This window comes from Pogona vitticeps, chromosome 2 (assembly GCF_051106095.1).
Source record: "Pogona vitticeps strain Pit_001003342236 chromosome 2, PviZW2.1, whole genome shotgun sequence".
NCBI classification, from domain to species: domain Eukaryota; kingdom Metazoa; phylum Chordata; class Lepidosauria; order Squamata; family Agamidae; genus Pogona; species Pogona vitticeps.
Genome location: NC_135784.1, coordinates 189,063,008 through 189,088,760, shown reverse-complemented (window position 1 = coordinate 189,088,760; position 25,753 = coordinate 189,063,008). Strand labels below are relative to the sequence as shown.

Genomic DNA, 25,753 nt, shown 5'->3' with positions numbered 1-25,753 from the left:
CCCAGATGAGAAGCTCCCTCCCTGGCGGCGCCCCCGGCCTCATTTCGACGCAGCTTTTCGGTCCCGCAGCCGCGAGGTCGAGCCAAGGTTTCCCGCTCTTTTTCCCAGCCGGACAGCGGCTCTCTCGCCTCCATTCGCCCGGGTGGGGAGACCTTTGTGGGAAGCTGGTAGCGAATTGCTGGCGAGTGAGGCTCGCCCCTGCGCCCCTGCGCCGCTCGGGGGGGGGCCTTGAGGAAGGACCGGAAAGCGGGCAACCCGCCCTCCTTAATTTTTTTCAGCCTACAGGTAAGGCAGGTGAAGGCGGGCACGGACGGGACCCTTCGCTTCAATTCCGTGGTCGGACGCCTGGGAAGAAGGAGGCGAGGGGGAGAGGGGAGAGTAGAGAGCCCCCCCGGGGGGGCTGGCGCTGAGGAGCAGCGCTTGCATTGCAAACTGGGCAGCGGCTCCTCAGGAGCCGGCAGGGAAGGAAGCGGCTCTGGCGAAGCTTCGGGCGAATCCCCCGCGCTCCTTCCCAGTCCTCTGCCTCGCCTAACTCTTTCTGGAGGCGCAGGAGGGCTTCCCCGCCATGAAGGAGAGACCCCAGCCTGGCGTGGAAGCTTCGCCGTGGGGTCGGTAACGAAACTTACGAATCGGCGCTGCCGCCTACAGATGAATACAATTGCTCGGAACCCGGCTGGCGGGCTTTGATCTCACGGAGGAAGCTTCCGCGGATGGTGGGGCACGGTTTGTAAAAGGGTCCTTCTCTAGAAGCTCCCTCTTGCCCTCCTGGCTTTCCTTGGGGCTGGTGGTTCTGGAGCTGGAGCTTCTTGCTCTTTTTTTAAATGGCCCTTCTCTTCTCCTTGAACCCGGCTTCTGTGCACAAACACAGAAAAATAAGCTGATTTAGTCCAAGAACCTTTAAAGGTTTACAGGCATCCTGTCCTTTTATCTTGCTAGGTTTCGAGGACATCAAAATGTAGTAGTATTGTTAGAAGTAAACAAAACAAGCAAAGGGAACATTTCTGTTAGTCACTGACAATGGCAAGACTTTGGAGTATAAATTTTAATACTGTACTACAAGTATAAAACTTATAATTAAAAAACACACTAGTATTACTGGGGATAAATTCTATTACTTGGACTGAAATTCAATACAGTTTCAGTCCAAGTAATAGAATATATTCCCAATAATACTAGTGCAACTGTTTTTATATATATATAAAAATTACTTGATTAATTATTATTCTAGTTTTTAAAACATAGGTCAAAAGATCCAGGTGTATAGCAGTTGGTCCACATATTGGAGCACTATAATTTAGGAATTGAATAAAAGGAGTCAAAATTGCTATATATTTATTTGTTTGTGCACATCTTTTTTGTCATCTGAATTTGTATAACTTCTCCATTAGGGCAAGATAGTTCAGGCTTGATCTAGGACTCACTTGTTTGCCTTTCTGGTACTTCAAGGTTTCTGCAAAGCCCTCCTCCAGCACCACTTTTTGAATGAATCAATCTCAACCCCAGGTTGATTTTCTTAAAAAAACAACAATGGGAGATTGGGAATATAATAGTGTGGATGAACTTGGTCTTGGTCTCCAGTGAAGCATTCTTACACTTGATTATCTTTTCTAATTCTTTCTTTGCTGCCCTTCCGAGTCTTAGTCTTCTTTTGATTTCTTGGCTGCGGTCTCCATTTGGATTGATTATTGAATCAAGGTATATTAAATCGTCTACAATTTCAGTTTCTTCATTGTCAGTGTTAAAGTTGTGCAATTCTTCTCTAGTCATTATTTTTGTTTTCTTAAGGTTCAACCGCCATCTTGCTTTGGCATTTTCACTTTTATCTGAAGTTTTTTCAGGTTATTGCTGCTTTCTGCCAGGAAGATGGTCTCCTTTGCATATCTCAAATTACTGATGTTTCTTCCACCAATTCTCACTCCTCTTTACACTTAATCTAATCCAGTTTTCCATATGTGTATAGATAAAATGCACCCTCATCTGACATATTTTGCCAATGGGAAACCAATCTCCATATTCTGTCCCAACTGTAGCATCTTGTTACAGGTCATGCATCAGGACAATCAAGAGCTGAAGCACACCAATTTCTTTTAAAAGTTTCTCATCCACACAGTTAAAAGTTTTGCTGCAGTCTATAAAGCATAGACTGATCTTCTAATTTTTTGTATGCTTCAATAAGCCAATGTATATTTGCACTATGCACCTCTTCCTTTTTGGAATCCAGTCTGAACATTGAGCATTTCTTGTTCCATATATGGTAAAAGCCTTTGGAAACTTCTTGAGTATCCCTTTGCTTGCATGGGAAGTTAGAGCAATGGTCCTATAGTTACTACAACCCTTGCATCTCCTTTCGTGGGGACTGGAATGTATATGTTTCCAGTCTGTTGGCCATTGTTTTATTTTCCATATTTGTTGGCATTGTGTTGTTCGGATTTTGATAGATTTGGCCTGTGCAGCTTGGAATAGTTCTATCAGTATGCCATCTACCCCTAGTGATTTATTCCTCCAAATGGTTTAAGAACAGTTTTCACTTTGCTTTCTAAAAATCCAGGCTCTTCATCATAGGATTAATCTTCAAAAAAATCTCCAATGATGTAGTCTATTTGATGTATAAATTGGCTAGCTGGTGATGTCTATATAGAGAGAGTTGTCTGTATGGATGACAGAAGCACGTATTTGCAATTAAAAGTTTGTTGGTTTCACAGAACTCTAGGAATTATTCTCCTGCTTTGTTTCTGATTATTTAACAACATTCAGTTCTGCTTTGTTTTTCTACTTTTGCATTCTAGTCACCTACGAATATCAGCATATCTTGCTTTGGTATATGATCACTTTCCTCCTCATAAAAGCTTTTGATTTATTTTTCATCCTCTATTTTGAGAGCATAGACTTGATTGTCATATCAGTTGTTTTTCCACAATGTCTGTTTGATATGATTTGGGTAGACTTTACACTAAAGCCAGTTAACTATTTGTGAGACATCTTGCCTCAGCATTAGAGCCACTCTATTGCTTTTGATTTCGTCATTTCCAGAGTAAAATGTTTTGTAGTTGCTTGACTAAAAATGTCCTATTTCAGTACACTTTAGTTCAATGGCTCCAAATACTCGAATCCGTAAACATTTGATTTCTTTCTTCACAGTTTCCAATATATTTTGATTCATACTTCTCATGTTCTATGATCCAAATATAACTGCTGGGAAGCATCAGATCTTCTGTTCACATCTGTGCACATTAGACACTCGTCATGCTTTTGACTTTAACCTAGTTGATTCATTAGTGACAGTGCTATTTATACAGAAGGACACCCCCCCCCCCGCACTTATACATGGAATCAGTACCAATGGATCCATTTATCCACTGGCTGAAAATATGAACCAATCCCTCCCCCAGAATATGTACTGTATTTATGTGTATTTTCATGATATAGTTATCAGAACCGGCCACTAGAGGGAGCCAAGGACTTTGTATAGGGTTGACATGGCTATGTATAGGGCTTGCTATAATCCATGGTTTTCAGCATCTGTAGGGGTTGGGTTTGAAACGAATCACTTGCCAGTATTGTGGTCCTAATGTAAATAACATTGTAAATAACTGTTACAATGCTTCTTTAACTTTTTTGTTTTGCTTATGATCTCCAGTTACCTCGTACCTAAGGGTAGAGGGATGTGTTTCAAATAATTCCTAGTGTTACAGGATATACTTGTACTTCAGCTTCCTGGGATAACTTGTGTTCTACAACAGCACTGGTCGATCATGTGGTTACATAAAAGCTTACGATGTGCTATGGAGACTGGTTTCAATTACTCCAACCTGTGCGACAAAGGCTTGGATTTCAAGACCCAAGAACAACAGCAGAAGACCCTGCAGGATCTCTGTACTATAAAAACTGTGGGTAAACATAAATAAGGTGTTATATCTTTGAAGGTAACCTTCCTTGTATGCTGTTTCCAATAATAATATTTGATCAATAACTCTTTATAATCTAGATACATAGATGGATAGATTTCTCTCTTCCTGAAACTCTCCAGTGTCCTCAAGGGTGTTGCATTTGGTGTAATCTTTCAATAGCTTCAACAATTCTAGGAAATGTGTAAGTGCTGCTTCCCCTCTCCTCTCTTCTCCAGTGCCAACTGAATGCGCATCCAAGATTCAGGGCCCCACCTATACCTGGCTCTGTAACTTGACCTTCTGAGCATTAGTGATCTTTAAGATTATGGAGACACCAAAATTATGCTGCCATCTTTCAAGAATTTTGCATAGGGTATTTACAAAGCAAAACCACAGCAAAGAAGAAAGGACCGGAGAAGTCCAATAAGTATTTGTTATCTCTGTTGTGATTTGTTGTTTCTTCTAGTTCTATTACATTTTCTGTTGCCATGCCTTCCAAGTGAAAATCATGAATCCTATTAGATTTGTGAAATAAGTTGATTATTCAGATTTGAAAGTCTGCCACAGTCCACTTGCAAATGAATACCGCAGACAATTTGATTTGTACGCAACCATGTACAAACCATCCTGTCTGCTCAGCTTGTACAGTAGGCACAAGCTGAATGACCCCAAGTGAAACCTTGGGCCTACATTTCCTTCTCTTCCTTTTTCTTTTTTCAATTCCCCGATGGCTCCTGCTGAGTATCTTTCTAGGAAAACAGACTTGTCACTGAAACAAGATGCTTGTTTAAAATAAACTATCCTCAGTTACAAAACAAGTCATCAACAAGAATAGACCAACTGAATCAATAGGACTCATATTTCACAAGACATTCACTCAGTTGGTCTGTTCTAACTATGGCTAATAGGCGGACATAACCCCTGGGTTGTCTGATTAACCAGACTTTCTATTTATCCAGAGCTAGTTTGAATGTACTGCCAAGCCAGCTTTCTGAGAAGGTACAACTAAGCAGAAGCCCTCCTCTTATCTCAGATGTGGTTTGAAAGGAATGTGTGAGCCTCAGGTGTTACCCAAGTGGAGGGAAAAATGTTGAAAATAGCATTGATTATAAAAAAGAAAGTAATAAAAGCATCCATCAGAATGTTGCAGCAGAAGCTTCTTACTTCTCCAGGAGAATACAAATTGCTTTGCTTTGTTTGGTAATTGATCTTTAAGACTTAAGCACAGGAATTTTTTGAAGTCTGATTTCACAAACTTGAAACATTGCCTCAGTCATCTTTCTCTAACAATAACATACTTTCAGCTATAATTTCAGCCTATCTGTACCTCAGTTTCTGGCCTTATTCCAACATGGGCTGAGCAAGTACCAAAGAAGTAAAAATCCAAAGTCACTTCCCAGGTATGACTTCTGTGTCGTGCAAATAAGTAAGATAGTACATTCTAAGCAGAAGAACGTAGAAGCTTCCGATATTAAGTCACAGCCCTTATTTCTTGCCTCAGAATTATGCAGGAAAGGCTATGAGGGGAATTCCATTCAATTGCTGTTTTCACAGAAACAGTACAACCTGTCTCAAAGAGAGAGTTAGGTTTTTCTAACCTTAACCTATTTAGAAATAAGAGTTCCTTAATGGTTTTGTTTACTGATGCACATTTTTGTCTCCCCATAGGCATTCTCGGAGAGCAGTTGTAAGAATTCTTCACCATCTTTTTCTGCTGCCCTCTTGGGGGTCGTGTTGGTCTTTCTCACCAGTGGAGTCCTGTTGAGCTCCTTCTTTCTTGTCTTCACAATTCGCTTCAGAAATAACAGGTAAGATGAGGAGCTTGCTGGGTTGATATTTTTAGTAGATAGACACTAAGAATTATCGTTCTTATTGTTCTGGAATTCCTGAAAATAAAATATCTTCTTACTTCAGAAGAAGGTTTCTTCCAGTAAAATGCTGTAACATCAGACTGAAAAAGAGCAGATATGTGCCTCTTACGTTTATATGCCAAATGTTTGACAACAAAGTTCCCACTGATAATAAAATAGTGATGATCACTCTCCTGCCTCCAGATCAATAACACTGAAAGCCAGCAGGCAGTAAGCTTATTGCCCAAAAAGTGTTTTTTAAAAAATATTCTCACTTTTTTTGCTTCCATATTCTGAGCATAATATATGGATATATGAGTAAAAAACAAGGCACGTTGCAGAAACAAAGACTAGAAACATATTGGTTACTTACAATGGCATCAGTGAAGTGGCATAAGTGCAACAATAAATTGTAAGGGGTTAAGAAGTGACTGTTTGTATCTCAGGTCACATGCTAGTCATGTGAGCTGATATGTGACAAGGGATATACTATAAGCAGCAATTAGTAGCAATTTGCTTTTGTGACTTATTGCCGCTGCAGCTACATTGACATTACTGATAGGGTTTTTTTTGAGCAATGTTTGTTTGTTTCTCTGTTTCTAAACCTCACACTCGGTGGAGGACGGCACGATTTTTATTCAACAGCTGTAAATGTGTGCCTTGGATTTGCACTGAGGTTGAGATTAAAGAGCAGATTGCCTTCTTTCCCTCATCCTCTATCCTGGGATTGGAGGCTGTTTGCTGGGTAAAAAGGCAGGTAGCAGTGGAAAATGGGCTTGCCTTTGCCATGCCAGAGCAGGAGGTAACATTTTTAAAAAGTACACACACACATGTGAAAACTCTCTTTCTCTCTCTCCACATTCACCCCACTCCAATTCTTGTGCCTTTGTGCGTCTGTATACTTGCAAATAAGTTCCACTGCTGAGTGGCATTTCTTCCCTGGAAAACGTGCACAGGGTTGCATTTCCACAGATAATTAAGATATGTGTTTTCTTCTCTCTCTCTTCCCCACTTTTCCTTTTGTGGGAGACAGAAAGAGAAAAAACTGCCTTGGCTCACCAATGCCTTTCATTGTGTCTTCCTGAAGTGCAGAAGAAGTGCTATACAAGCATTGACGGTCTTGCTTGGTTTGCTTGTTGCAGTTGTTTCTTTCACTGTTCTTGGCAAGCGAGAGAACACTCCTCTTAATGATTTGTATTGGGAGTGCAGTCTTTTCATGAATATGGGATGGGTGAGGGTAAGATCTAAGAGCGCAAAACAGCAAGGAGGATGTTTGGGGCAGGATCCAGAAGACAGAACAGCAGCTACAGTGTTGAGTGGGCAGGATCTAGAGGAAAGAAATAGAAACACTGAAATCTGCTCAGTTAGGACACTTATATTTTTGATGCATGAATGAAAGAGTGCTGGATTGACAGAAAAGAAGGTGATCAAATAAATGTGAGTGAATAAAACAACTGACCAGGCATGGGGGAAAAAGCAGCAGGAGGTAGTAGAATATGTCTACATTTGTGGCAGAGATGTGCAATTAAAGAATTGGATGGAGGAGTGAGAGAATATCTCAATGAACACATGTCATTCTGCCTCTGTATGTGACTGAATCTGTGTATGATCATAAATGTGTGCATGTGAATGCCTGGATGTATGTATGAAATGAATACCCACTTTTACCTCTTGCTCTGCCTGTTAACTCTAACTTTACCCATAATTGGCTGCTATGTCTTTTGCCCCCTGACAATAAAAGGCACCAGTTATTACTGGTCATTATGCACCAGTTTTGGAATAACATTATTTTGTCTTGATCCTGTGATTAGTAGTGAAAAGATCAAAGGCCACAGAATGAGTCTGCTGAATTTTATGAATATCTTGTTAATATTTTCATATCTGAGTTGCCTTGATCTCTCACCCTACCTTAAATAATAGGGCAATTATAATTAAATGAGGCACTTACTTTAAAGCCTTCCAAAGTAGAATACAGTATTGCAGTGTTTCCCAACCTTTTTTGAATTATGCCCCCCTTTTATAATAGCCACATAACCTGTGACCCTGCGACCATATTTGCATAAAAAGGTATTTTTAATAGGGTAAAGTGATCCCATCTCAGAAAGTAGAAGTTTCTTTCTCCCCCAAAAGGCCTGTTTCTCATATATACACATGCATGGTAACTTTAATATCCCACTCCAAAAGGTCAAGAATATTTGTCACATATGGATGCTTAGCATGGTGTAGTGGATAGAGTGATGGACTAGGACTCTGGAGAACAGGTTTTGGAAACTCACTAGGGAGTGAGTGGAACTGGCAAAACCACTCCTTAAATATATCTGTGAAGATTCTCAGTCATCCAAGTGAGATTATCTGGAAGTTGAGTCATGGCAACTTTCTTATTAGGTTAAAGTTACTCATCCAAGTAGCTTCTTCAGTCTGAGGAGAGTTGGTAGGAAGACCACCTGATATATTCTCCACTTTGGTTTCACTTCGCCCTGGTCTGAATAGGCTCATTTGATGAACAAAGGACATTAGATGGACAAAGGACAAGGTGTGCCTGTGAATGAAAATCCCACTTTTGCATTTTTTCTCCACCCATTGTCATGGGTCGTTAACAGTCATTCGTTCGTTCGTTTAGTCGTGTCCGACTCTTCATGACCCCATGGACCAGAGCACTCCAGACCCTCCTATCTTCCACTGCCTCCCGGAGTTCTGTCAATTTCATGTTGGTGGCTTCGCAAACACTGTCCAGCCATCTCGTCCTTGGTTGTCCCCTTCTCCTCTTGCCGTCACACTTTCCTAACATCAAAGTCTTTTCCAAGGAGTCTTCTCTTCTCATCAGATGGCCAAAGTACTGGAGCCTCAGCTTCAGGATCTGTCCTTCCAGTGAGCAATGGATAGGTTTGTTCTCTTTGCAGTCCAGGGGACTCTCAAGAGTCTCCTCCAGCACCAGAGTTCAAAAGCATCAATTCTTCAGCGGTCAGCCTTCTTTATGGTCCAGCTCTCACTTCCATACATCACTACTGGAAAAACCATAGCTTTGACTATTCGGACTTTTGTTGGCAAGGTGATGTCTCTGCTTTTTAAGATGCTGTCAAGGTTTGTTATTGCTTTCCTCCCCAGAAGCAGGCATCTTTTAATTTCGTGGCTGCTGTCTCCATCTGCAGTGATTATGGAGCCCAAGAAAGTAAAATCTGTCATTGCCTCCATATCTTCCCGTTCTATTTGCCAGGAGGTGATGGGACCGGTGGCCATTATCTTAGTTTTTTTGATGTTGAGTTTCAGGCCGTTTTTTGCACTCTCCTCTTTCACCCTCATTACAAGGTTCTTTAATTCCTCCTCGCTTTCTGCCATCGGAGTGGTATCATCTGCATATCTGAGATTGTTGATATTTCTTCCGGCAATCTTAATTCCGGCTTGGGATTCCTCCAGTCCAGCCTTCCGCATGATGTATTCTGCATATAAGTTGAATATGCAGGGGGACAATATACAGCCTTGCCGTACTCCTTTCCCAATTTTGAACCACTCAGTTGTTCCATGACCAGTTCTAACTGTGGCTTCCTGTCCCACATATAGGTTTCTCAGGAGATGGATAAGGTGGTCAGGCACTCCCATTTCTTTAAGGACTTGCCATAGTTTGCTGTGGTCCACACAGTCAAAAGCTTTTGCATAGTCAATGAAGCAGAAGTAGATGTTTTTCTGGAACTCTCTGGCTTTCTCCATAATTAGGGTTGCCAGATACATTGGTACCAAAAGGAGGACATAGAAAGACAAAAAGGAGGACAAAGGAGGACATAGAAAGACAAAAAGGAGGACAAAGGAGGACATATTGAATGTTTCATTTGAATCCACATTAAACCCGCAATCAATACAATTTTATTACAATTCCTGCCAATAAACGTCTCTTAGTGAACTGACCAAGAACCAGTCATGTTAAAAAAATAAAAATAAATTCAATGGAGGCTTTTTTCAAAATACCAAAGAACATTATTTAAACAGCTAATTGTACAATTACTACCTTGAAATATTTGCTGTTCTCAGAAGAGCTAAATGCAATGGAGATTAAATTTTGCAATGTTCCTTTTTTCATGGTTTTATGGAAAAGTCAAGTCTCTCTGTGTGTGTCTCTCTCTCCCTCTCCCTCCCTCTCTCTCTGACACACAAACCCTTCCTCAATGTTCAAACAATCAGTTGCTTCAGTTCACTATGTCCATTTCCTCTCATGTCCATTTCCACCCATCCCTCCCTCGCACCTTTGAGCCTTCTCTCCCTTGTAGTCACAACCTTTTTTCATGGTTTTATAAAACTAAGTCTCTTTCTCACTCACATACACCCTCCCTCCCTACATTTTCTCCAATCTTACTTTTAAACAAGCTCTGTCAAGCCACCAGTCGCTCTCTCGCACTTTTCTTCCCTCCTTAATTGAACTTTTACCTCGTGCTGTCAGTCACCTGCCCTGGAAGCAGTCACTGATTGCTCCGGCTCTGTTGCACAGCGGGGGACCAATTAAACTGGCTTATCTCCGATCAGAACCATCAGAACGGAGGATTTACAAGCCACTGCCGGGAGGATTTACAAATGCCTTACAACCAAGGAGGGAGGGAGAGGTGATTTACATTTTCAGGTAGAAATGCCGGACATTTTAAAGCTTTTTAGCTTTGCCTGCCGGATGCAGGATTTTCGCTTAAAAAGCAGGACATGTCCTCCCTTTTCCGGACGTCTGGCAACCCTATCCATAATCCAGCGCATATTAGCAATTTGGTCTCGAGTTCCTCTGCCCCTTCGGAATCCAGCTTGTACTTCTGGGAGTTCTCGGTCCACATACTCCTGAAGCCTACCTTGGAGGATTTTGAGCATAACCTTGCTAGCGTGTGAAATGAGTGCAATTGTGCGGTAGTTGGAGCATTCTTTGGCACTGCCTTTCTTTGGGATTGGGATGAAGACTGATCTTTTCCAGTCCTCTGGCCACTGTTGAGTTTTCCAAACTTGCTGGCATATTGAATGTAGCACCTTAACAGCATCATCTTTTAAGATTTTAAATAGATCAACTGGAATGTCATCACCTCCACTGGCCTTATTGTTAGCCAGGCTTTCTAAGGCCCACTTGACTTCACTCTCCAGGATGTCTGGCTCAAGGTCAGCAACTACATTGTCTGGGTTGTCCGGGATATCCAAATATTTCTGATATAATTCCTCTGTGTATTCTTGCCACCTCTTCTTGATGTCTTCTGCTTCTGTTAGGTCCCTCCCATTTTTGTCCTTTATCATGTTCATCTTTGCACAAAATGTTCCTCTAATATCTCCAATTTTCCTGAACAGATCTCTGGTTTTTCCTTTTCTGTTATTTTCCTCTATTTCTTTGCATTGTTCATTTAAGAAGGCCCTCTTGTCTCTCCTTGCTATTCTTTGGAAGTCTGCATTCAATTTTCTGTAACTTTCCCTATCTCCCCTGCATTTTGTTTCCCTTCTCTTCTCTGCTATTAGTAGAGCCTCGTTGGACAGCCACTTTGCTTTCTTGCATTTCCTTTTCTTTGGGATGGTTTTTGTTGCTGCCTCCTGGACAATGTTACGAGCCTGTATCCAAAGTTCTTCAGGCACTCTGTCCACCAAATCTAGTTCCTTAAATCTGTTCTTTACTTCCACTGTTAACAGTCATTAACAGTGGTCTTTCTGGTGGGTGTGGTCCTCATCTTTCTGAGGAATAAACCTCTAAACAGATCAGCAGTGTTCTTTCATTTGAAGGACAAAGGAAACTCATTTGATGACCAAGATGTACTCATTTTGGATTGAGAAGAGAGGTGGCTTGAGAGAGGGTTCGGGAAGGTCATGCATGTGCATATAGAAAATCCATCACTCAACAGGGGTAGAGGCCTTAGATACAATCTGTCCCCTATTTATCATGCTGCCCTTTCATTGTCCCCAGAAAGATGAGGACCACACCCATTGGACAGACCCCTGTTAATGACCCATGACAATGGGTGGGGAAGGACTGCAGAAGTGGCATTTTCATTCACCCTTATGTGTTTGTCTATTGTAGCTATGTTAATTAAAAATATATATTTTTGAAGTCTAATATAATAGATGTAGGATTATCAAATGTAGACTGCGATATCTCTAGCAAGACACTGAATAATATTGCAGAGAAATACATTCCCTGAGACCCAAGAGGGTAAAGATGTAGAGGAAGACTTTTAATTTCTGAGATTCATGAAGCAGTTATGAAATTTCATAATGCACATAATAAAAATAGGTCAGTTTCTTAAAAAGACACAACCACCCATCTGAGATGTCTTGCAAAATGGAATTAATTGTTCTTGGTATTAGAGGCAATTTGTTTTAAAACAGATTTTCTTTATTGGGATTAATTTGACATTCAAACTTCCAATAAATAAAATATAAATAATAACGTAGAATGTATTTTATAGGTGAACCTAGGTTATTCTCCTTCCCTGCTTATTGCTATATTTACAGAGTCACTGACAGTAGCCCTCAGATTTAATAATGCTACTGAAGAGTAAGAGCATGATGAGGAGTTACTAAAAACTGACTGTAAACTGATGATTTGGCTTAAGTATTCACTTGGGTTCCCTCTCCTTAATAGATTAGACTGTAGTCTCCAAATATAAAATAAAGATAATGCAGAAATAATTAATTTGACAATGTCAGTATGGTATGAAAAAAAACCACTATGTAAATTCTGAGACTGCTTGAGGTGAAAATGAAAAAAAAACTCAGATGTCAGACATATCAGGATAAGATGACCTCCTGATGTAACCTTAGTTTGGATTATGTATTGGAATGTTTTAAGTTCCACATTTTAAGAGGTCCTGGATGCTGTCCTTTGGATAGAGGACAATGCAGCGAGAAATTAGATTCAAGATATAATAATTTTGGGAATGATTTTGAAAACTTGCTCTAACTATAGGTAAATTGAGCTTGGGAGACTAAAACCTATTTTAGTCCCTATTAGAACAGACCCACAGAAATCAATGAGACTTACAGTGGTGCTGACTAACAAATCTGACTAGGTTCAGCGGGACTAAACTTGGCTTTAGCCCAATGACCTTAATGCCATTACCTTAATTTGGATGATTAAACATAATAACCTTTTATGACATAGGATGGATCACATTAACATTACCAAAGTCAAAAAGTTACTTGCATGGTTAAACAGAAAAGTTAAAAGAAACTATAAAAGAACAGAAGGTCGATTTCTTTCCTTTTAAAGATTTTTTGGGGTTGTGCTTAGTATGCAACCAATCTAGATGCATGGAGAACATCTTCATACTTTTATATAAATAGATCATTTGACCACACCTGCAGTACTATATGCATTTCAGGTCAACTAAAAGGATGGTGTAACATTGAAAAGGGGAACCAAAGTATTTGAAGAGCTACAGAAACTCTCCCAATCAGGAGATGTTACTGTGTACGGGGGTTTTGTTGTCATGTGCCATCAAGTTGGAACCTACTTACAGTGACCTTAATAGAGCTTTCAAGGTAAGTGAGGTATTTCAGGAGTGGTTTTACCAGTTCCACAGTCCCAGTGAGTTTCCATAGCTGAGGGGATTCGAACTCAGGCCTCTTGAATCCTAGTTCATCAATCTATCCAGTACATCACAATTTTTTTAGTATAGGAAAAATAAGCGGAGGAAGACATGAAAGATGCATGATATGACACATTCTATGGAGAAAGTAGATTAGGATTTCTTCCTCTCTACCATAATACTACAGGTCATGTTCACAAAGGACTAACATAAACATATCGATGGATTTGTAAGGGCTGTAGCTCAATGATAGGATATAATCTGTTCACACCATCTCCAGTTGAGGGTGAGAAAGAGCACTTTCAGAAATGTGCTAAGGTAGATTGTTGGAATCTGGCTAAGGCTTTAAGCTTATGATTTGAACTCAATATCATGTCCAACAAAAAATCAACTGTCTAAAACTTCTAATTTGCAATGTGTGGTCTAAGTGGTATGAAATCTCTGTTAATGAACACTAAAAATGGAAACTATGACCTAAATCCAAGTTATTTCCAAGTAGAGCAGACCCAATGACACATACATAAATTCCACTGATTCAGTGGGCCTACTTTAACTGGAATGAACAAACGAGTTTGGGCTTTCATTGATACAACAAATATAATACATCTATTCTCTTTCGGACTTGTATGTGCTTGTCCATTTTTCTGTGAGTGCTATTTCCCACACTTGGTCTTTCCATCTTTGTATGGAAAACCCTCTGAATGATTTCCACTCCACGGCAGCCATATAATAGTGACATGAATTATATAATTATTAAATTATCTTACATGATTTTTGCTTCCATATATCCAAGGCAGCAGGAAAGATGTAATACATACTGGGGTGCAATGTTTGCTGTTGACAACTGAAATAATCAGCAGAAACAAGTTTTCCAGGGTGCTGCTTTGGTAAGCGTGGTTTACACTGGGTCAAATACCCTGTACCTGAGTATCACTTCCTTGACCTACAAAGCTGCCTAAAGAAATACAGTACCAATCACACGTGCTTTTGGCTCTTAGCTTTTCACAGACAGAAGGAGAGCACTGAACAACAATCTTAGATAGAGCACAGCCAGAGTGGCATCTCTTCACATGGGTAGGAAGAATGTGGCAGGCCTACCTCCTCTTCCAATAACTCTTGTCCCTATGTTCTTTCAACTCCTTTTTGGCTTGAGGCTTGTGAAGATGTCCAGTCCCAACCTGAATATTGTCACTCTCCTGGGCAGTGGCTTGACTTACAGCAGCGCATATCTTTTTGGAATTGAAATACAGAATTCAATGACCAAATCATCCATGGAGATGCTTGTTCAGGTGGGTGAAAGCAAACTAGGAGGAAAAACCATGTGGCTTACTGTAACATCATATTGGATGTAGCACATTTTTGTAGCCAATTAGGTGGAATCCAGAGAGGTGTGGGGATACTTCCCCTGTATGCATCTAGATTTCTCTCCTCACCCCCACCCCTAGCAAGGAGCATTCACTTTCAGAACTTCAAAATCCCTTTACAACTTGTAATTAAGTTATTAAACATGATTCTTTAAAAATAATAATCTAAAAACAGATTTAAAAGAATAAAAGCATTATAAACACATACAAAGGCAACAGGGAGAAAGCATCTAGCTATATTACAAATGAATATAAAAATCTGCCTGAACACATTTTTTTTAATTTATATCCCGCCTATCTAGTCGATAGACCACTCTAGGTGGCTCACAACAAAGGGAACAACAATAATAAAAACCATTTTACAAAGAGGAAAACTTTCAACAATTGGATAAAACACTAGGAAAGAGAAGGAAAGAGAAGTCAGGAATTAACTGGGGGGGGGGGAGGCCTGCCGAAACATCAATGTTTTTAGTTGCTTTTTGAAAATACCCAGCGAGGGTGCCACGCGAATATCAGGGGGAAGGTTATTCCAGAGGTGAGGCGCCACTGCCGAGAAAGCCCGATTTCTTGTCTTTTCTTTCCGGGCCTCCCTCGGCGTTAGGCTCCTCAGCCTCACCTCCTGGCTCGCGTGAGTGACACGGGTAGATCTTGGTGGTAGAAGGCGTTCCGCCAAATATCGAGGCCCTAAACCGTTTAGGGCTTTATACGTAAGCATCAACACTTTGAAGTTGATGCGGAATCGGATGGGCAGCCAATGCAGTGCGGCCAAAGTGGGTGAAATGTGTTGGAATTTTTTCACTCCACTGAGAAGTCTGGCCGCCGCATTCTGCACCACCTGTAGTTTCCGCAGCAGCCTCAAAGGCAGCCCCACGTAGAGCGCATTACAGTAGTCTAATCTTGAGATTACGAGCGCATGCACCAAAGTGGTGAGCGCCCCAACATCGAGATAGGGCCACAGCTGGGCTACCCGCCTGAAATGGTAGAAGGCGGTTCGGACCACCGACGCCACCTGGGATTCCATAGTGAGCGCCGGGTCAAGATGGATCCCCAAGCTGCGTACCCCATCCTTCGCAGGGTCACCCCCCCAAAAAGAGAGGGAGTTTCCCAAACTCCCGACTGTGGGGGCGCCCACCCTTAGCACCTCCGTCTTGTCCGGGTTCAGCCTCAGCCCGTTCTCCTGCATCCATTGCAGTACGGACCCCAGGCAGCACTGAAGGGACAGAACGGCTTCTCCTGCGGTAGGTGGAAAGGAGATGTAGAGCTGAGTGTCATCAGCATACTGATGACACCGGGCTCCACACCCCCTGATGACTCCACCCAGCGGCCTCATATAGATGTTAAACAGCTTTGGGGAGATGATCGACCCCTGTGGAACCCCACAATTGAGATTCCACGGGGCCAAGACGCTCTCCCCAAGCTGCACTCTCTGGGGACGGTCCTCCAAGAAGGAACGGAGCCAGGCATATGCCTTATGTGCTGTCAAGTTATGTATGACTGACTGTGGCCCTAATATGGGGTTCAATATTTGAGCTGTTTATATTTAGTTTTACCAAGCCCTCCAGTCAGTTTCCAGGAGTGAGCCGAAATTGGAGTGCAGGTCTCTTGAGTTCTAGTCTGTCATTCTATTTAAAATATCGCCTTGGCTCTCTGTGCTGATAGAGCAGAACTTTATCCATCTTTCTTTGGTAAATCCACGTAACTTCTCCAGCCTACCCCCCCCTTATCACTTTAAGGCATCTTGCTTGGGTGGTGCGCCTCCAGCTGTCCAACAGGAAACTCCTCTTCTGCAGATGTGTCATACTGTACTGCATGTCTAGAGGCACCCCTAGTGGCATACTAACTAAAGCAGCCAGAATAACAGCTGAATATCCCTTAGGAGTGAAAATGACCCTAATCTCCTGCACTCCCTTATAGTTGGTCCATTACAACATGCAGTCAAGATTTGCCGGTGAAGCTTTTGAGGGCCCCAAACAGCTCAAAACAAGCATAAAAGTTTGACCAAGGGGTGGAGGAGACACTAGATTTATGGTTTGCTGATAATCCACCTCCTAGGGCTCCACAAGATTTTGATCTAAAGCTTGCTCTGCCTGAAGGGAAATGTGTTGGGAAACCTACATATTTCCCTCTGTTTAGTATATTCATTTTATGCTTGCTTTTATTTTGTAATATTGCCTGTATTATTTTATAATTGCCTTTATAATACTAAAAATTGTAAATGCTTTAGCTGGTATACATCAATAATCAAAAGTGCTATTCAAATGTATGGATGTTGATACTTATTTTAATGCTATCGAAGAAGATTCAATAATACAGTAGAATAAACTGATTTATTTATTTAATTCTTTGACTTAAGTGGATGTAAAAACACATCTGACAGCAGGCAACACTGATTGTGACCTGCCTTGAGCCTGCACTCCTTGAAATGGTGTAGGGGAGAGGCTGCAAGCTCTTCACTGATTCAGTGAATCTATTCTTCACAGGACTAACAATTGGATGTAGGCTCACTGGCACCAAGCTGGGTCTGAGCAAATAAATCAGAGCAAATAAATCCCTGGTTGTTCCCTGGATATTGTACTGCCACTAGCAAGACAAACTCTATCAGCCTCTTTAATTCTTAAATTTTATTTTCTTTTATTCCCGCTTAGCTGCCATATGCAGCAGGCAGTAGCCCTTGTTCCTCCAGAGAGCACGGTCCCCTTTGAATACTGTACTTTTCTGGCTATTTGCCTCTTCCCATTAGCATCTTTCAGAGAGGATGGGGGTAGGCCTGATCTCAAGAAAACGTTTGCATACTTTGGAATCCAATCCCTTTCCTTGTTAAATGAACAGCCATGGACGCAGCACGGTCAGGGGCCGAAACATAGACAACTTGTGGAAACACATTCTCAGGAATCACTACCTGCAAATCACCCAACAGAACTGGATTTTTGATATTTGGGACAACTCCACTGCTTTAGCTCAGTTCTTTGCATATACTGTACTGAGTTCTGTCAAATCTCCCCTGTTCCTGAAATGAAAAAAAAAGGCATGCACTATTTAAAAAACAACAACTGTTGAATGACACAGAGACTAGAGGACAATTGCTTCTTTGCCTCCTTTACTGACACAGAACTGGCACAAGAATGAGCCAATGTTTCAAGTCTACAATATCATAAATTTCCTCCATCAATATTCCATTATTTTCCGACCTGTTTCCCTGAAAGTAAGTAGGCAGTAGAGTAGAATTCACCATCTGTCCCAGAGCCCAATATCTGGTACAAACACTGGAAAGTAGAGCACATAAAGGAATGAGAAACAGATGTGTCCCTGTGTTAGCACTAGCACAAGAACAAGGAGACACAACTCAGGAAATTCCTTCTGGGCTCATCCATACTGGTCTCAGGGATGTAAAACAAGAGATGTTGCTCCCGCCATAAACAATGGATAACTTATACATGGGTGACTGATGTTCTACTGTTCCCTGACAGACTAATCTAACAGTAAGCACCAGCATCACAAGATCTAAGAGCAAAATGGCTGAAAAGCGACATAGCCCACAACTATCTAATCTTTTCCAGCTCGTTGCTAAGGTTGGAAGGAGACTGGAAGGCTGGATAGCCATTAATGGCTCCTTCCTCTCATATGCCTAGTGTATCACTCTACTAGGGGTACTCATTCTGCCTATCAGGAGGGTAAAAATAGAATTTCTGAGGCATTGACCTTTATGTGTTCTTGGGTGAGAGAGATCTACTGCCTGTGCTTCTGGAGGCAACATACAGAGGCAATTTTGCTGCTCATTATCTGTCAGATATAACTGCTCTATTTCAACAGCCTTTATCAAGCACCTATACAGTACATCTCTTTTGGGATACCATTTGTCAGTGTAGGAAACAAAAAAGTGAGAGGCCTTTAAGAACTGGCCATTAAGACTAGGCGAACTGTTCACCACTTAATACGTTAATGCACCTTTTAGCCAATGCCGACGCCAACTTTTTATCAAAGCAGGACAGTGGCCGTAATTTGTAGAAAGCAGCAGACAACCTGTGAGTTTCAGCTGCATTTCACTGCTTTGGGGCTTTCATTCTCTAGGCAGGTGGAGCATTTAAAATCAAATAATGAATGGAAGAAGAAGGGTGTTTCTGTTTGTTTTTCTCATGAGGCAAATAGCTGGTTAAGTCAGGTTGGAGCACCGCTTTCGGGCAGGGAAATGGAGTAGCACCACGTTCTTGATCTCATTAGAAACCCCACCCCTCCAAAGCTGCGATCAATGTTTTTATAAACAACAGGAGAGCCTTTTGACAGATCTTTCATATTATATCCAGTTTGGCTCTTACAGATTTTTCTTTCTTCTTTCTCTCGACCTCCAAACTATACCTCCACAGGCAAGACTCTGCTTGTTGTGTATAGGAAGTTCCCTGGCCTTTGGCCCCATCCTAGGAAAAAGCTGGCGGTTGTATAAAGTGTTCACTCAACAGGTTCCAGATAAGAGAGTGGTAAGTTCTCACATTCAGCACTTATTTCAAGGGCTCCCTCTGGTTGGACAACCAGCTCATGGATAAGCCCATATTTTACAATCTTGTTGATATCACTGGAGATCTTCTTTAAATGCATAACAGAAATATACTGTGTTCAAAAATATTTACATTACAATAATTTTATAAAAAAAAATTTTTTAAAAGGAGATTTATTTATTAGCTTTATTTCTGTCCTACTTTTCTCCCAAAAAGTGACCCAAGGTGACTTACAGTAACTAAAAGAGACAAACTATTAAAATCACAATGAACTATTAAAATAAAATTGAACACAATAATGTTAAAAGCTGCTCGATAAAAGGAGATAAAAGCCATATACAAACACAGAAAACAGTAAAATATATTACAGCCCCACTAAACTCACTTATAAAAGGCACTTTCCAAAGGCCTGCTTTGAAAGGCCAGTTTTTGCCTGCCAACCTGTTCTGTCACCCTAAAGCCAAATCCTAAAGGATCTAGATAATCTTCGTCCTCCAGAAATATCTGGAGCTGCAAAAGCACTACATGTGCCAACAACTTCCCAAAAACTGGAAGCTAGTGTTGCGACTAGTTATCCAGTATAGTGGAATATAGAGATGTCTTTTTCAGTAAAGACATCACAACCATCTCTTTTAGGCAGGGTAGAATTCTGCTTTGATCTAGAAAAGAATTCACTGCTCTCTTCACTCACCAGTCCTTCCCCCCAGCCTTTTTTATGAACCACAAAGGGAAAGGATCTAGCAGACACGTGCCGGCTTGCAACTCTGCAGGGATGCTGTCCATATTTTCAGGATGTGCACACTGAAACGAATCCATTAAAACAGGACAAGCAGTGGCCACAGTTACAACCACAGGACCTGTAACTATAGCAACCAAGTCAGAGCAGGTCTAGAGATTTTATCAGCAAAAAGGGTCATGCACATTTCTCACATGACACTGTTCAGTGGTCCAAATTCTCTTCTTGTGGGCCAGAGAGTAATAGACCCATGATCATTCAAAACACCTTTACTTTCTGACTCTGTGGAGAGAAAACAGTGGCAGAAAAGAACTTATTTGCTGTCCCAAACCACGACGGAGTAAGGCTTTCAATGGGTTCTAGCCTCTGACTAGTTAGACCATCTCCAGAGTTTTCTGTCATCCTCGCTTCATTTCATCAGGACTAGCTTCCCAGTAGCCAAGGCTCACTTAGCTTCACTTTGCAGGAGGGGACACTTAGGAACAACAATATCCATCACCTTGCTCATTTTGCCATTCTAGAGATGAACCAGGGTGTCAACAGGATCACTTTCCTGTTGAGAGTTCTGGGAACTTGCTTAAGTTCCAGTAAAATGCACAGCAGAAGGCCAGCTCCTTAAAATTAGAATTAGCTGTAGAAGTCCCCTCCTTTACCCAATTGTTCTTGGTATCCACCCTCACTAAAGCCTAGCACTTTAGAAAATAAGACTCAGGAGGCGATCTTTAAGTATAAAAGGTTTTGTGTATTTTACTCACTTAAACGTCCATTTCTAAAAGAGGCACTCATTAGGTTTAAAGTTGATAGAAAATAATAAAAAAAAGTAAAAATAAGGTTTGTTTCCTCAGCCCATGTGGCTGGGAGGATCTCTAGGGTTCAGAGATCCTCCTGGAGATTTAGCATCTTCCAAGGTGAAAAAGGGTCTGAGACAAAACAGAGTCTCTCAAAAGGCGTGAGGAGGAGAGAGGAAGAAACAAGGGCGGAGCTTCTCTAGCCCGGCAAAAACAAACCCCTCTGATTAGTTAGCATGCAAACAAACAAGCAAACAAGTTTGTGTTGGAGGCCCTTCCTCCCATATCTTGAAATTTGCATTAAGATTGCTAACTAGCCCACACTTCTAAGGCAACAGGAAATGCTTGAAGGGCCATCAGAAAACCATTTGGATCCATCAGCTTTCTGGGGTGGACCATCATAATAACTTCTCCACCCCATAGAAGCTTTGAGTTCCAGTAAAGTTAAACCCCAGATGGTAGTGATGTTCTCGTGACAACAGAACTATAGAGAGCTGCTCTATAACCGTCCAACTTCATCCTACTTGGCAAGACCAGAATCAGAGTACGACCTGTTACATAAGTGAGACCAAATATCACTTGGACTCCCCCATCGCTATCATGGTGAATGTGAAGTTCTGAGCCACTCTTGACAGGGTCATCTTGGGACGGATGTTTAAATACCCCAACACAAGTTGAAGGCACTCCAGTATCTGTGGCTATCTCAGGAAGGGTGGCTGGAACAGTGTGGTGACATACCAACAGGACTCCTGTTTCAGGCATCCCCTTTCAAATATATGCATGAAAACCCAGAAAAGTGTGGAATGGGGCACCTGATGAGGAGGACTGAATCCTAACAGACCACTGCAATTCCACCTGCCTATAACCGTCATGTAGGGATGTATGTGGTGGTGCTGCGGGTTCAACCGCAGAAGCCTCTGTGCTGCAAGGTCAGAAGACCAGCAGTTGTAAGATCCACCTTCCCTACTCTTTTTCTGGGAATTTGGATCCCTTTCATATATTTTTCAGATCAATATATAACCAAGGAAGCTGTTCTGTTGTTTCTGGACTTCACCCCTTCCCTGTCATGGTACAGTCACTTCCTGTGGCTCAGCCAGTTTTACCCCAGGTTCCTGCCACTTTGGTTATAAGTTCTTTGCCTTGAAGCCTAGATCATTACATCATTTCTAGAGATGGTAATGGGCATTCAGTTTTTAAGACATCATTTAATTTGCATTAAATATTCCAACAACAGTTTGTAACAGTGAGCTATTACTATTCTGACTGGATGTTTAAAAATGTAATGGACTTAATTATTAATCAGTGTTACAATGATCATAATACATTTTCTTTTTACTGTGTGATTTGATCATACCTCTTTGGGGATTTTAAGATCTGAAGGAAACATCTATTGATGTAAGAACTCCAGACTTGCATATCTTCATGTATGGTGTATGCAAAAAAACGTAATCTTGCCACAGAACATGAATATTTTGAGTGTCTGTATTGCAGATTATCAAAGATTTTCAGTTGCTGGTTATGGTATCAGTGGTAGTGCTGGTTGATATCATCCTTCTCTTGATATGGATATTCTTGGACCCAGTTCAGTGTCTCCAGTGGCTTACTATAGATATGCAGGTAAGATGTACAGAAGAGGCAGACTGGAGAACTGAGTATGAAGTATGAAGTATGGATCATGTTTGAATAATTAAGAGAGAGCTGCAGTGTTTATCCAACATTTTAAATAGTGAAAATAGGCATACAGCTGGTTTGCATTTTGTCTGGGTGAAGCCGGAGTGAAGGGAAAGGGGTACCTTAATTCAACTACAGTATATGAATACTAATGCATGAGCAGATAATTCCAGAGATGAAAGATGAGCAAGCCACAGATCACTGAGTGTCAAAATACATAAAATATATAAATTCAATGCTTTTTATGGAATTAGGCATTTGTGTGTGTGTATGTGTATGTGTGCATTCCATAACAGTACATATAACAGTATAATAATGATTTAGCCATTAGTTAAAATGTTGGGGAAAAGTTGCAGTTTCTCTTAATAATTCAGACCTGATCCATCCTAAGTCCTTCATATCCTGTGTCTTACCCACACCCACCTGCCCATCCATAATTTATATACAGTCATGTGAAAAAGAAAGTACGCCCTCTTTGGAAGTCTATGGTTTTATGTATCAGGGCATAACATATGGTTCTTAGCAGGTCTGAAAATTAGGTAAAAACTTCAGATGAACAACAAATTTATCAGAATTTCAGGGGAAATGTGTGTAACTTGGACAAAAATTCAAAAATAAAATATATTACCATGTTTCCTCAAAAATAAGACAGGATCTTATATTAATTTTTGCTCTTAAAAAGGATTAGGGCCTCTTTTCAGGGGATTTTTTTTAATGTATACTGTAACAATCTACAGTGAACCCTCGACTTACGAACTTAATCCGTTCCAGAAGGACGTTCGCTTGTTGAAAAGTTCGTAAGTTGAATCCAAATTTCCCATAAGAATGCATACATTTATTCAAATCCAGTCATGTCATCTTCTTCTGGTTGCTGCACAATGGTGGAGGGTGGGGTTTCACTTAAATAGGGCTTATTTTGGGGGGCTTATATTATGAGCATCCTGAAAAATCATACTAGGGCTTATTTTCAGGTTAGGTCTTATTTTCGGGGAAACGGTATTATTTACAAAAATATATTATTGTTTACTGCTTTATGGGTGTCATAGATTATTATACCATTATATTATACAATATTATAGATTAATTTATAATTACATTATACATAGTACTGTACTGGTTACTTTTCCTTTATCTTTTCAAATCTCTGAATTATGCTGTGGCATAGAATTCATTGTGTGTGTATGGCAGCAGTGGGCAGTCCTCTTCAAATTTTCTGCCATACTCCTTGGGCATCAAAAACTAGTCCTTTCTCCCACTCATGATAGTTCTGTGTGAAGTGTGGGAAGGATAACATCCATCTATGCACCTTTCCCTTAATCAAAGTAGTCCATCGTGACTAGATAGGCGGGATATAAATAAAATAAAATAAAATAAATAAATAAATAAAGTTGTGATGTTTTTATTCTAAAACAAATGATTGGGGTCCAGGTTTAAGATGAGGTGATTTAATGAAAATATTTATCAAAACGGTGTGGGGAAAATATGATTGGGAAAAAGTCATATTTTCTTTAGGTCAATGGGGTTCTTCTGAGGCAAAACTGTCTCATCAGTAGGGAAGGCCCAGAAAGAGGAAGCCACCACCTCTGAAGCTTCTGAATTCACTCCAGAAATCCATTCCAAGAACGACTCCCTCTTTCTGTTACCAGAAATCCATTCCAAGAACGACTTTCTTTCTTTTACCACTGAGGAATCGCCTGAGTGCTGCAGGCAGTCCTAGATTCCCAAATTGGAGTAACAAATGTATGCCCACTGAGTGTTTCACCTCACTTAAAACAATTGAATGGATATTACAAGTTATGTAACTGACTTAAACATCAGCTATTACTGGCAATATGAGATGCTTATTAACCTTTGTACATCTAGTAAGAACCTGTAGAAAATCCAGAGTTTGACTGGATAGCTCAGGAAGATTTAAAGGATTAAAAAGACAAACCACACACACAAACAATATGCTGGAAGCTGGTATTCACATGTGTCAGGAAATAGGAAAAATGATTATCTTGGAAAAACTAGATAGTACAAATGGATGCATTCTCCTGTTTTGTTTGCATTAAAAATAAAGTACTGTATATCTTTGATTGTAGGAACCTGGAAGTGACATATTACTGAATGTTTTATATGTTTCAGAAGGCTTCTTTTATATACTCCAATTTTTAGGTGACTGAAAAAGGCATGACTTGCATAGCAATTGAAGGGTATTTCTGTATGTCTCTATACTCTGATTTTTGGCTAATTCTCTTTCTGGGATTCAAGGTATGTAATTCATTCCAATGATCTGCTAACATATTAAGGGGAAGATTATAGTCTGTTTAGTATTCCATATTTTATGCATATTTATACATTCACCTTGCTCTGGACAGGCAGGCATACAATAACCAATACTGCACGCTTCTTTCAAACACTCACAACTGCAAAAGTCACGAGTGCATTCACCTACTGACTGAGTTTTAGCCTGGACAAAAATACATTTGCTCTTGACTGCATCATCAGAGTGCATTACTTCAAAGCAGCTAAATCTGATGATGTGAGTTACCAAGGAACCCCCTATTCTAACTGGAGAATTTTCATCAAAGTACTATGCAGAGATGCCTTAGGCTTTATAGAAACTAAAAGACTTACTGTTCTCTTATCATTGTTCCTAGGTAAAAAAAATGTTGCCATTCTAGTAAGTCATAGGGGCAGGTTTCCTAATGTCGCTCCCTGTTTAATGCAGGAAAACCAGCATGAGCATATCTTTAATAGATAGCTGTCCAATTTCTGTTTAAAAGACCTCCAGTAACAGAGATTCCACCACAGCTGGTTTGGTCATCTCTCCTAACCTCAAGATATTTTTCAAATGAACTACTGGCTGCAAGTTCAACTATATTCTATTACTTAGGACATAAGAATGCCAGTGTAGGGTAGAGGATAGAGTTATTGGACGAGGGCTCCAGAGACTTGGATTCAAACCCAAGCTGGCTATGGAAATTTGCTAGGGCATGTGCGTGTTTTGCAATGGTAAAGCAGTACTTGCACTTCTCACATACTTTGAAAACCCTGTAAGTTTCTGTGCCATCAAGTCAGAAGTGACTTGACAGCACATAACAGCAACACAGTTAGATTTGGTCTATTAGAACTAGTTTGTAGGGATGAGACTTTTGGAATTCAATAACGTCTGGTTCCAAAATATGTCCAGAACCTCCGAAGCAGAATCGGGGGGGGGGGCAAAAGCCCCCAAACCAAAATTAGTTAAAGCAGCCCTTCCTATCTCTCTACCATTCCTGCACCCCTTCTTCTTTGAGCAGTAAGGAAAGGGTCCCACTACATTGTGGGAGTTCCAAGCATCTCTTGTGACTCCCAAAGAGCCATAGGAAAGGTCGTTCTGTTGGAGGCTACCTCTCTATAAATGGCATTGCGACTAGTCCTCTCATGGCCTTTTGCAAAGCAGAGAGATCATTG

At 40.8% G+C, this 25,753-nt stretch overlaps 1 protein-coding gene across 3 annotated transcripts in view; it reads left to right on the top strand.

Annotated features, from left to right (window-relative positions):
• The first annotated feature begins 1,614 nt into the window (after positions 1 to 1,614).
• The window catches only part of GPR156 (G protein-coupled receptor 156), a 35,680-nt gene continuing 11,541 nt past the window's right edge, over positions 1,615 to 25,753 (top strand). Inside the window, exons 1-6 of one of the 3 annotated variants that reach the window (XM_020789543.3) lie at positions 1,615 to 3,887; positions 5,556 to 5,695; positions 14,420 to 14,555; positions 18,992 to 19,102; positions 22,136 to 22,261; positions 24,473 to 24,568. In XM_020789543.3, the coding sequence (XP_020645202.3) occupies positions 3,753 to 3,887; positions 5,556 to 5,695; positions 14,420 to 14,555; positions 18,992 to 19,102; positions 22,136 to 22,261; positions 24,473 to 24,568 (744 nt within the window). In that variant the 5' untranslated portion in view covers positions 1,615 to 3,752. Of the gene's footprint in view, positions 3,888 to 4,592; positions 5,696 to 14,419; positions 14,556 to 18,991; positions 19,103 to 22,135; positions 22,262 to 24,472; positions 24,569 to 25,753 lie in introns of those variants that run through there. The other 2 variants (XM_020789544.3, XM_078386730.1) reach the window with 2 other exon arrangements.